At 43.9% G+C, this 12055-nt stretch overlaps 1 protein-coding gene across 1 annotated transcript in view; it reads right to left on the reverse strand.

Annotated features, from left to right (window-relative positions):
* RALGAPA2 (Ral GTPase activating protein catalytic subunit alpha 2) overlaps positions 1 to 12055 on the reverse strand; it is a 4189194-nt gene that overhangs the window by 3523560 nt on the left and 653579 nt on the right. The window contains exon 9 of the mRNA XM_044060158.1: positions 10119 to 10315. Within this exon, the coding sequence (XP_043916093.1) occupies positions 10119 to 10315 (197 nt within the window). The remainder of the gene's footprint in view (positions 1 to 10118; positions 10316 to 12055) is intronic.

The following is a 12055-nucleotide window of genomic DNA, read 5'->3' on the forward strand; positions in this document are numbered from 1 at the left end:
CAGGTTGTCTGTTTGAAAGTAAAAAGCACCACATTGCCCAGCCTCTGAACTTTAGACATTAGACTTCTCTAGTCATTGAAATAAAGAAGTTATGTACTCACCATAACGTTCCATCTGAGTTGCTCCTTTTCACCTGTCTTCAATCTGTGGGACAAAGATCCAGGACAGATTAGACTCGGACGCATTTCTCCAGCATTGGATCAGAGCTCCAAGCTCCTCCCCTACCCATAATGTCCCTATCTCCTTCCTCCCTTCAGATTGAGTTTGCTGCCCACCATAGCATCCTAACCTGACTCAATGCCTTACCCCTTGGTACAATAACCCAGAGAGTATCATAAGAAAATAAACAGTTAAGCCAAAGATAAGGCCATGTCTTTTCCAGCTATACCACCACACAGCCCACGTAAGGCAGGGGGAAGGAGGGAGGGACAGCTGAAGACAAATGAAAAGCTACAACTCAGACAGAACATTATGGTGAGTACATAACTTCTTTATCTGAAGTTACTGCTTTCATTTGCTCTTCAACCTGTGGGACAGAGTCCCCAGCTACTAAAAACCATGGGAGGCCCTAATAGAAGGATATTCCATAACACGGCAGAGCCAAAGGATGCCCTGCTTCTGGAGAGAAGATCCAACTTGTAATGGGAAATGAAAGCATGTGAAGATGCCCAGGTAGCCGCAGAGCAAATGTCATACAAGGAAATTCAGGACCAAAAGGCAGCTGAAGTAGCCACAGACCTAGAAGAATGCTCCTTAGTTTGACCTGGCGGATACAATCCTTTGGTCGAATACGCCAAGAGTATACACTGAGAGATCCAACGAGCAATGGTGACCTTTGATATATGTTTCCCTAAAAAGGGTTTAGAGTAGAAAAGGAAAAGCTGATCTGACTTGCGAAAGGCCTTTGTTCTGTGCAAGTAAAAACCTAACTGTCTATGAACATCCAGCAGGTGCAATTTGTACTCTCCCTTATTCTAAAAATTCAGAAAGAAGACAGGGAGCTTGATAATCTGATTAATGTTTGATTCTGATGCCACTTTTGGCAGAAAGGAAGGATTAGTGCACAAAGATGCCCTGTGAAAGGGAGAAGAAACCAAGACTTGAAGGACCAAAGTAAGGTCCCAAGGAGGTGTAGGGTCCTTGATTGGTGGCCTAAGAAGAAACGAACCCTTCAGAAAAGCTTTACAGAGCTTAGAAAGAGGCCAGAGAAGCTGAATTATCCCCTATGTGGAAGTTAGAAATGGCCACCAGCTGAACTTCAACCATAGAAAAACTGGCACCCTGTTGAAAAATACCTGCCAAAAACTCTGAGATAACAGGAACCGGGGACAGTGAAGTGATCCAAATCATGCGGAGATATCCAAATCGAGAAACGTTTCCACTTACTCAAATAAACCTTCCTTGTGGAAGATTTATGAGCCTCTACCAAAATCTTCTTAACCGGAGAAGATAGCTCAAGGGATCCAACTATCATGGAAACTGGAACAACCATGCGGTGAGCTTCAGACTGGCCAGATCTGGATGTGGAATCTCTGAGGGATGTGAAATCAGATCCGGAACAAGATTAGGCGTCCAGGGAGGATACACTGCATGAGACCACAGAGAAAGGAACCATACTTGGCGAGGCCAGAAGGGGGGCAATGAGGATGACTAAGATCCCCAGCCATTGCGGTTTCTGAATGAGCTTTGGGATCCGGGAAAGCAGAGGATAAGCATAGAAAAGACCGGAGTGCCAAGCATGAACCAGAGCGTCTCTGGGGGACTCCCACAGAGGGGGGGGGGGTCAGAGTGAAGAACTCACTGCACTTCGCACTAGAAGGAGAGGCAAAGAGATTGCAGCAAGGCTAACCCAACTTTAGAAAGATATGTTTTGCTACTGAAGGATTCAGAGGCCACTCATAAGGCATCAGGATAGACTTACTGAGCCTGTCCGCTAGAATACTGGACCTCTCTGGAATATGCACTGCCACCAGAAAACAGCCATTGGAGATCGCCCACTCCCACAATCTCATGGCTTCTCGACAAAGACCTGGTTTCCCCCGTTTGCTGATGTACCATACTGGATAAGTTGTCTGTCTGGATGGCAATCATCCCTAGGGAAAGATGGGCATGAAGAGCTTGCAATGCCAGTGGCACCGTCCTCATCTCCAAGACGGTGATATGCAACTGGGACTCTAGAGAAAGACCACATGCCTTGGACTGTCCTTCCCAAGCAATGCCACCCACCCATGTAGGGAGAGGTGTCCGTGGTCACTGGGGAAGGAGGAATAAGAGGACGACCCTGAAGAAGGTCACGGGATTGATTCTACCAGAAAAGAGAATCTCTGCAGGCTCAAGAAAGACTCACCAGATGGGACAGCAGTAGACCTAGAAAGGACCACTGGACCACCAGAGTCCATTGAAGCACCCTCACGTAACCGAGCTGTGGGTAAGAGGGTGATCATGGCAGCCATGGACCCAAACACCCGTAAGACAAATTCTGCCGGGGGAAGATTGAGCTTGGAAGATGCACAAGGCATGATGGCTGAGGGAGTGAAGTCTGTCTGGTGTCAAAAAGACTCTGGTCTGAATGGTGCTTATCTGAGCTCCAATGAAATCCAGAACTTGAACAGTTCTAAAGTACAGTTTTGTACCTACCATAAATGTAGATGTTCGAGTGCTAATACAGCTGCAGTAATTACAGATGGGGTTCTCTGCCGTCAGGCGGGTCCTCGGTCGGCCGAATTCCAAAGTCTAGGTCCGGCGTCGGTTGTTGTCGCTTTCTTTCCTGACGTCAGTGCGACAGGGGTATATAAGACACAGCCGACGCCATTTTCTTCAGTCTTTCTTGCCCCAGATGTCAGGTGCCCCCAGAAGGAAGGCAATACATAAATTATATATATAATCATGCAATGCAATATAATCCAAAAATCAGTAGTTGCAAGCACTAGGCCTTTACCAAGAGGGGAAGGAGGGAGGGAAACCTGTACTGCAGCTGTATTAGCACTCTAACATCTACATTTATGGTAGGTACAAAACTGTACTATGTTCATCGTGCATACAGCTGCAGTAATTACAGATGGGTAGAATCCCAAAGCTACGCACAGGGTGGTAGGCACTAGGTGGAACTGGGAAGAGACAGAATGCCCTGCAACACAGCAGTGGCAAAGCCTGCTCTAGTTTTGGAGTATAAAGGCAGGTGGTAGTGTTTTGTGAAGGTATGCACAGAACTCCAAGTGGCTGCCTCCAAAATATCTTTGGTAGGGACTCCTCTGAGGAAGGCTGTAGAGGTAGCTGTGGCCCTTGTGAAGTGGGATCTGATGCCTGTAGGAAAAGATTTGCCATGAAAGGAGTAACAAAACCGTATGCAGTGGCCTATCCATTTTGAAATTGTCTGTTTGGAAATTGGCTTCCCTTGAGCTCCTACAGCATAGGACACAAAGAGTTGTTCTGATTTCCTGAAAGGCTCTGTTCTGTCCAAATAGTAACGTAGCTGTCTATGGATGTCTAAGGAATGTAGCAGCCTTTCCCCTTTGTTTTGAGGATTGGGGTAAAAGGTAGGTAAGTGTATGGCCTGATTTAAAGCTACCCTGGATACTACCTTAGGCATAAATGACGGGTTGGTTCGTAGGGAAACCCTGTCCTGATGGAAGATGAGAAAGGGCTGCACAGCCATTAGGGCTTGTAGTTCCGAAACCCTATGAGCTGAGGTAATGGCCAGAAGGAAAGCTGTTTTCCATGACAAATATTGCAAATTTGTTGAGGCAGCTGGTTCAAAGGGAGGTAAAGTTAATTTTTCTAGAAAGTAATTAAGATCCCAGGCTGGTATTGGTTGTTTCCTTGGAGGTCTTATATTCTTAGCCCCTCTGAGGAACTGTCTTAAGAGTGGGTAAGAGAATAAGGGTGGATCAGTGTTGTATTCTGCAGAAATGGCTGAGGCATGAATTTTGATGGAGGAAAATGAAAGTCCACTGTTCAACAGCTCAGCTAGATACTGTAATATCTGAGGCAAATTCAGTTTTCTAGGATCCTGGCCTTTTTTCTCATTCCAAGCACAAAACCGTTTCCATTTTGCGGAGTAAGCCTTTCTAGTAGATGGCCTTCTGGCCTCCAAAATGACATCCTGCACCTCTTTGGAGAGTAGGGTCTGTTGTGGTGTTAAGGAATTTTCCATGCAGTCAGATTGAGTGTTTTCAGCTGACTGTGAAGAGTTTTGTAGCTGTGCTGAGTCAGTAGAAGAGGCATTAGAGGTAGGGTCCAGGGAGGAGTATGTGTTAGGCTCCTCAGGAGTGGGTACCAGTGTTGTCTTGGCCAGTCTGGAGCAATCAGTATCATCTTCGGTCTGTCTGCTCTTGCTTTCAAGAGCACCTTGGGCAGAAGAGGCAAAGGAGGGAAGGTGTAAACTGTCCGTGCTGCCCAACTGAAAGAAAGGGCGTCCACTCTCCAGGCCTTTGGATGGAAGGTCCTTGAGCAGAACTTTGTCAATTGATAACTTCTGTGGGAGGCAAAGAGATCTATGTCTGGCCTTCTCCACGCTTGGATTATCTTTGTGAACACTTGAGGATGCAACTTCCATTCGTGTGGGTCTGTCATATTTCTGCTTAGATTGTCTGCCAGCGTGTTTTCCAATCCTGGCAGGTACTGTGCTTGAAGTTCGATTTGCCATTCCAGAGCCAAGTTCCAAAGTGACATGGCTAGCCTGCACAGGGGGTATGAATGTGTTCCTCCTTGTTTGTTTATGTACCACATTACTGTGGTGTTGTCTGTTCTTACCAATAACTGCCCTGGATGCAGGAGGTCCTTAAAAGCTGTAATTGCATTTATCACTGCTAGCATTTCCTTTTGATTGATGTGAAGGTGCTTTTCCTTTTGGGACCATTTGCCCTGAATGCACCTGTCTGTCATGTGTGCCCCCCAGGCGTAGTCTGAGGCATCTGTTGTGATGACTTGATTTGCTAGAGACTTGCAGAATGGTAGACCTGTGTTTGTTTGGCATGCTTGGGCCCACCATAGAAATTCCTCTTGCAAGCATGGGATTATTGGTATTATTGTTTCCAAACTGTGGCTGTGTTGAGACCATAGGTTTTTTTAGGTACCATTGAAGTTTCCTCATATGCAACTTTGCACATGGGATTAGAAGAATGCAAGATGCCATGAAGCCCAGAGCCTGCAGGATTTTCCTTGCAGTAAGCCTGGTACAATTTGCTAGTATTTTGAAGTACTGAGTTAGTTGCCCCTGTTTTTCTGGCGTAAGATAGGCCATTTGGGTGGTTGTGTCCAAGTTGGCACCCAGGAAAGTTATTTTCTGAGATGGTGTTAGCCTGGATTTCTCTTTGTTGACTGTGTATCCCAGAGAATTCAATAACCGTGTTATATAAGCCAGATGTTCCAGAAGTATGTGTTTGCTGTCCGCTTGGATCAGGCAATCGTCCAAATAAGGGTAAATTTGTATCCCTTGAAGTCTGCAGTAGGCATTTACTGATGCCGGGCATTTCGTGAATACTCTGGGCGCAGTAGATAAGCCAAAGGGCAATGCAGAGAATTGATAGTGGATTGAACCTGCAAGAAATCTGAGGTATCTTCTGCAGCTTTGTCTGATTGGGACATGCAGGTATGCCTCCTTGAGGTCCAACGTTACCAGCCAAAACTCCTTGCCCAGCATGGGAAGAAGCTGCTGTAAGGTGAGCATCTTGAATTTTGGTAAGAGTAGAAATGTGTTAAGGATGGATAAGTCCAAAATGGGTCTCCAGTCGGTTCCTTTCCTTGGTACCAGGAATAGTCTGGAATAAAAACCTTGACCTTGTTCGTGAGTAGGTACCTCTTGAATAGCTTTCATGTCCATGAGCTTTGAAATTTGTATTTGAGCCTCTGCCCTTTGATTGTGTGGCAGGTTCGGCATGCCTCTCATTTTTGGAAGAGTGTGAAAATGAAATCTGTAGCCTCTGGTTATAATGTCCAGGATCCATTTGTCTGTTGTGATAATATGCCAATTTCTTGTAAATGATGCCAGCTTTCCTCCCAAGGGTGCTGCCAGCTGAGACTTGCTTGGCATGAAAAGGGGAAAGTCATTGGGTTTGTTTCCTGTATTGTTGTGCACTGTCTTCGCCACCTCTTGGTGGTGGAGTTTGCCATTGTCTGCCTCTATATGATCCTTGAGATTGTCCTCTGCCCCTTGTGCAGCTGTATCTACCTCTTTGGGGCTTGTCCGTGGCTGGAAAGGACCAGTTTTTTGAAGGCCAATTTCTGCTGAAACGTGGTGGTTGAACCTGTAGAAAAGCTTTGACAGTTTGCATAGATTTAGCTTTTTCTTCCATTTTCCGGTATCTCCTCAGCATTAGTACCAAATAATAAATCCTTTTGTAAAGGAGCATCTAGTAGTTTAGCTTTAACATGATCAGGCAAGGTTTGTTCCCTAAGCCAGGCATGCCTACGAATGACTGATCCTGTAAGCGCAGCTCTACTTGAGGCCTCTAGAGCATCATAGCCACATTGTAAGGTGTGCTTACCCACTTGTTCTGCACTATGCATCATATCCTGCAACTCCTTCAAATCTGGTTGTTCAGGTTGTGACACTTTATTCCTTAATTGTGATAACAGAAACTGCTGATATTTAAGCATATGGAACTGACAATTTAAGGCCCTCATGGCTAGGGTGGCGAGGTATATACCTTTTTTCCCCACCTTTCTAAGGCTCTAGTCTCTCTTTTCGAAGGTAGTGGATTCTTAGCAGTAGAGGCCTTCATTCCCTTGGGGCCTTGAGATATGGTTTCAGGGTCAGCATTATGGCTTTTGTAAAGAAATTGGTGAGAGTTAGGAACTCTGTAGTACCTATCAGGCTTGACTGGGGCAGGAGGCAGGGAATCCGGATTAAGGCAAGCCTCCGAGTAAACATCATCAAGTATGTCCAAGACAGGAGGTATCGCCAGAGGTCTGTGCTGAGGTAGCAAAAGAAATTCCCTAAGTCTTTTCTTGGAATAAGAAAAGTCTTGGCCTTCCCAATGGAAGTGTTCCCTCAAGGTATGCAAGGTTTCCCCAAAGAAAAATCCTCTGGGGAGATACAGAAGGAATGGACTGCTCTGCATCAGAATCTTCAAAAGGGGAGTACGAGTGTTCCTCTTCATCAGAATGTTCTGAAATAATGGAACCCTGGTCAGAAGAGGGAGAATCTTCTCCACTCTGGGTCTCTTGTCTGGAGGGGGCTGGGAACCCCTGATAAGAGTAATTAAATCCTCAGCCATTTTTAGCATCTGCTTTTTAGGCATGGGGCCTGGAGATGGGCCCTGTGCAACAGGCCTCTTGGGATGCATGGCTGATTTGGACTTAGTAAAGGCCTTTATGGAAAAGGAAGATGAGGGTCTAAAGACACCATGGGTGGAAGTGGACCTGTCCACATTAGGAGGCTCAACACTCACAGTGGCTTCGGTAGCTGTAGTCTGGGTATGGGCCAAGGCACCTGCGGTCTCGGTTACAGAAGACACCGCCAGAGAAGTGTCGTCGGTAGTCAGGGGCTGCGTAGGCGCCTCGCTGAGAACGGACCACGTGTAGCCAGTTTTGGCGTGGTGTCGGTGGAGACCGCGGACCTAGTGTGTCGGTCTTTGTCCTTGCGTTTTTTGGACAAAACGGTAGTCGGAGTCTCCGACGACATTTTATAATCAAAAGCTTTACCAAAAAAGTGCTGGGCGAACTCCGCCCGATGCTTAATAGTGCGTTTATTGAAAGTAGCGCAAAAGCGACAGCCCGAGACGTCGTGGTCTGGGCCTAAACAAGGTATGCAGAGGGAATGGAAATCCTTATGCGGTATTTGCTTCCCACAAGAAATACAATTGTTAACTTTGTCTGACATCGGTCTGAGGCAAAAAGAGTTTCCCCAACGGGGTACTTAGCTTTAAAGAAGACTTCAGTTTCCAAAGTTTTGTAATTTCAGGAGCTGGCCGACCGGCACTTGCGAACTGCTTCTGCTTCGGGCACCGCGCGGCAAAAAAGACTGAAGAAAATGGTGTCGGCTGTGTCTTATATACCCCTGTCGCACTGACGTCAGGAAAGAAAGCGACAACAACCGACGCCAGACCTAGACTTTGGAATTCGGCCGACCGAGGACCCGCCTGACGGCAGAGAACCCCATCTGTAATTACTGCAGCTGTATGCACAATGAACATCAGGGACTTGTTGAAATTTATGGCGATGCCCAGATGGTGGGCCACCTGGAAGAGGGAATCCCTTGCTTGGCAAAGTCTATGCCTGGAGGGGGCAGAAAGGATCAAATCTTCAGGTAGGGGAAGACCTGGAAGCTCTGCAGCTGCAGGTGAGCTGTTACCACAACCATGAGTTTGGTGAACACCCTGGGTGCTTTGTTGAGACCAAAGGGTAGTGCTCTGAACTGGTAATGACTGCCCCCAGCTGGAAGTGGAGGAACCTCCGAGATATTTGTGTGTTAGTACGCGTCCTGGAAGTCCATAGAGCACGTCCAGCCATTCTCCTGCAAGAAGGGCAGGACAGATTGAAGTGTAACCATCTGGAAGTTTGCCTTGACAACTGCTAGATTCAGTGTTGACAGATCCAGGATCGGTCTTAAGTCCCCCGTCTTCTTTGGCACTAAAAAGAACCTGGAATGGATGCTTAATCTGGACTGGTCTGGGGGAACAGACTGGATGACTCGCTTTTCGAGCAGCTTGGAAATTTCCACTGCTGCATCCTCCCTTTGCGCGAGTGGGACATTCAGGAGGTGTTTGAGAGGGAGTAGTCTCTGTGTGAAGGGGATAAAATATCCTCTGGATGCGATTTACAACACCCAAAGATTGTCTGTGATGAACTCCTAGGCCACTGGGTGTAGCAAAATTAGACCCCCGACTGCCTCCAAAGAAGAGCAGCTGGGCAACCCTTCAGGGCTGCTGCGCGGGGCCGTCTGGGAACTAATCCAGAGACCCTTGGTTCCTTGGCCCCTCTCTGCCACTAGGGCTGCATCTGTTGAATCCCCCTATGCCTCTGGGGGAGGGCGAGTCCTGAGAGTCCTGGGAATAACCCTAAGAGTTTTGGGACCACATTGCACACATAAGAGTAACAAGATCTGGTAATAATACTACTAAACTATTAACATTATCAAGAAAATTGGCAGTTTTGAGCCCTACTGCATAGTAAGGCTATGGAACAAAATTCCTCTATGCACATAAAGTTCAGACCTTGAGTGAATTTAAAAAGAAATCAGTTACATGGCAGGAGGGAACAAATGCGGCTATTCGCAAGGGAGACTAAAAATGCTCAGGCCAAACATGTATATTTTTGTAATGGTGTGTCCAATTTTAAATTTATTGTGTTACAACAAATTGATTTGTACTTTGGGGAACTGTGATACTAAACTTAATGTTCAAGAACTGAAATGGCAGCTACATTTGGGAGCGGATTCCTACCCTGGCCTTAATGAGAGTTTAAATATTAGAAGTGCCCTTCTCTGGGCCAGATAATTTTAAGATGCAACTACCTTGGCTACCTTGACAACTGCATTTGCATTAACCCTTTTTGTTTTGGTTACAGGTTTTTAAAGGAGTTAAATAATTCTGTTTACAAAAGACTTTTTTAACTACTGTCATGCATTTATCCTATTAGCTGTTGACAACAATTTATTGCTTTTTTCACTATGATATAACATAGACATTTCTTTGTTTTTCATTTCTGAAGAAGTTCTTACCACTTTAATAAAGAATGAAAGCACTAATCACTGGTTCACCTGATGTTTTTCTGATGCATTGGTAAGAAGTTTTTATTTTATTTACTTATGGTTTATTCTTCTGCAGTCGTATCTTTTTGTTTTTTTGTCAGTTTTTTGAGTGATGGTTTAATGCACTGGTAATGTGAGATCCTGAATTTGATAATTCACCACAAACTTGCAATGCCATAACATGTATTTAACATTTGTTTACTGGGAAAGTCTGACTTGGAACGAGCCAATTTTCAGCAGAGGCCCGGGGAGAAATGCTCCTTCAACCAAATGCTCATTGTAACTACAGCAAAGTGTTCTATTTTGTTAGCACTAACAGATATTTTTCAACTGATTCACTATCAGCATCAATTCAAAATATATTAGATAACTAATTTAAAAACTGAGTAGTAGGCTATAAATAGAATACACATGCTCCCAAAGTTACCTGGATAAGCTTGGGTAGCACTTCACCATTTTTAGTGTTCAGATTTGCTGGAATGTACTTCTTTTCCAGAAAGAAAGTTACAAGCCACTTAATAAAGCAAACACGAGCTTCCATGTATTGATCTCTTGTGCTGTATACATGTTCACTGTTACGCACCACAGAAACATAAACTGGCTTTGCCCTCAAATGAGGAACATCTGGTAAAAAAAAAAAAAAATATCCTCAGAATTAGAAATCCTCTGTAAATTGTAAGCATTTTTCACATTCATGTTTAACAAAAAAACTCATGAAAACTATTTATTTACTCAGATCCAGCAATTCTTTATTCTAAAAAGCAAGTAAAATAATACCACAAGTTAAAGTACAATCCAGTATGCTACAAAAGTATGCATTTTTAAGAAAGCTACTGTCGACACTTAAAGCATGCTAAAACACTAATATTTTAAGCTGTCAGATTTAGGAAAGAACAATTATACACTCACTGTGACTGCAGATCTGCTTGAGAATCCTCATTTATAACTTAACATATTTAAGGAAGGTACAGAGAACTCCAGAAGATAAGTTTTAAGATGAGAAAACCATTGCTAGAGAGGATACTGACCAAAAGGTGGCAGTATACTACCTTCAGTCTTAGTTCTGTCCACCAGGGAAGCAAAATAGAAAAAAAAAAATAAAATAGCCAAAGCCTCAGACAAAAAAATAAATAAATTTAGGAATTCGGTAATTAGAACCAAGAACAGCAGGTAAACAGTTTGCAAAACTGGAAAAAATACCAGAAATGAGACGTAGAAGCACTTCGAGCCAAAAAGCTGGGAATGGTAAGTACTACAAAAAAAAAAAAAAAAAAAAAAAAAAAAAGAGGAGGCAAGAAAGGCTAAGAATTATGCATTTTAATTATCTTTTGTTGACCAGATAAAGTCCACTAGGCTAGTGGCCTCTTGGCCTCTTTTCAGGGGAGAACCAAGATGGTGTTTAGGCAGACAGGAAGGCGGTTTGATAACTCACCATAACAGACCATGAAAAACAGTATCACTGCTGCAAGATTCAAATATATGTACTAAAATTGTTTTGCATAAGTAGACTTTGGTTATCAGCCATAATTTTCAGTCAAATATTCCTTAGTAAGGAAAACTGCATGAGACATGTCTTTTGGAAGGCAGCACAGCTATGAAACAGAGGAACTCACTTATTTCTTCAGCTTTTTTGTGCCCAGTAAATTGACAAAAATCACTTTTCATATCTCAGAGTACCTGGTATTTCATTTACTACACTTCAAGACTCCCATATATCACATTTGTCTATTTATTCTAACTTTGTGTACAACACTGTTCACCATTTACACACATTATATATATATATATATATATATATATATATATATATTGTTGTATCTTTCGGCTTTTCCTGGTTAGGGGTCGCCACAGCGGAACTCCAGTCCGCTAATGATTGGCAGTAGATTTTTACGTACCGAGTTGCCAGCTCTGACGCACAACCTTCAACGAAGGTACGCCCATTCACGCGTGTCTCCACACACAAGACGCTTTAGCTGAGAATCGAACAGGACAACGTCTTACTGTGAGGAGACAACGTTACTGCAGCACCACCACCACAGTTATATATATATATATATATATATATATATTTTACACTGTATACATGGGTCTACCTGAAATGTTCGAAATCCCATATTATCGAATCAGAAATAACAGAGATGACTTTCCCGAAACTGCAAATAAATGTAATTTTAAAAGAACAAATGGCACACAACCGAAAATAAATTACTTTCTTTTCGTAAGTAGCAACACTATAAAAACAGAACGGCGATGCTGTACGTGCATACTCCACCGGGTTGTTCTTGTGCAGATGTGGGTATGCCGTGGGTGTTTATCCTTTTCTTCAATGTAGTGCAAGTACTCTTGGAGTTGGTATATTTAATT

The sequence above is a fragment of the Protopterus annectens genome, chromosome 1.part2 (genome assembly GCF_019279795.1).
Source record: "Protopterus annectens isolate FY-2018-M chromosome 1.part2, PAN1.0, whole genome shotgun sequence".
Lineage (NCBI taxonomy): Eukaryota > Metazoa > Chordata > Ceratodontiformes > Protopteridae > Protopterus > Protopterus annectens.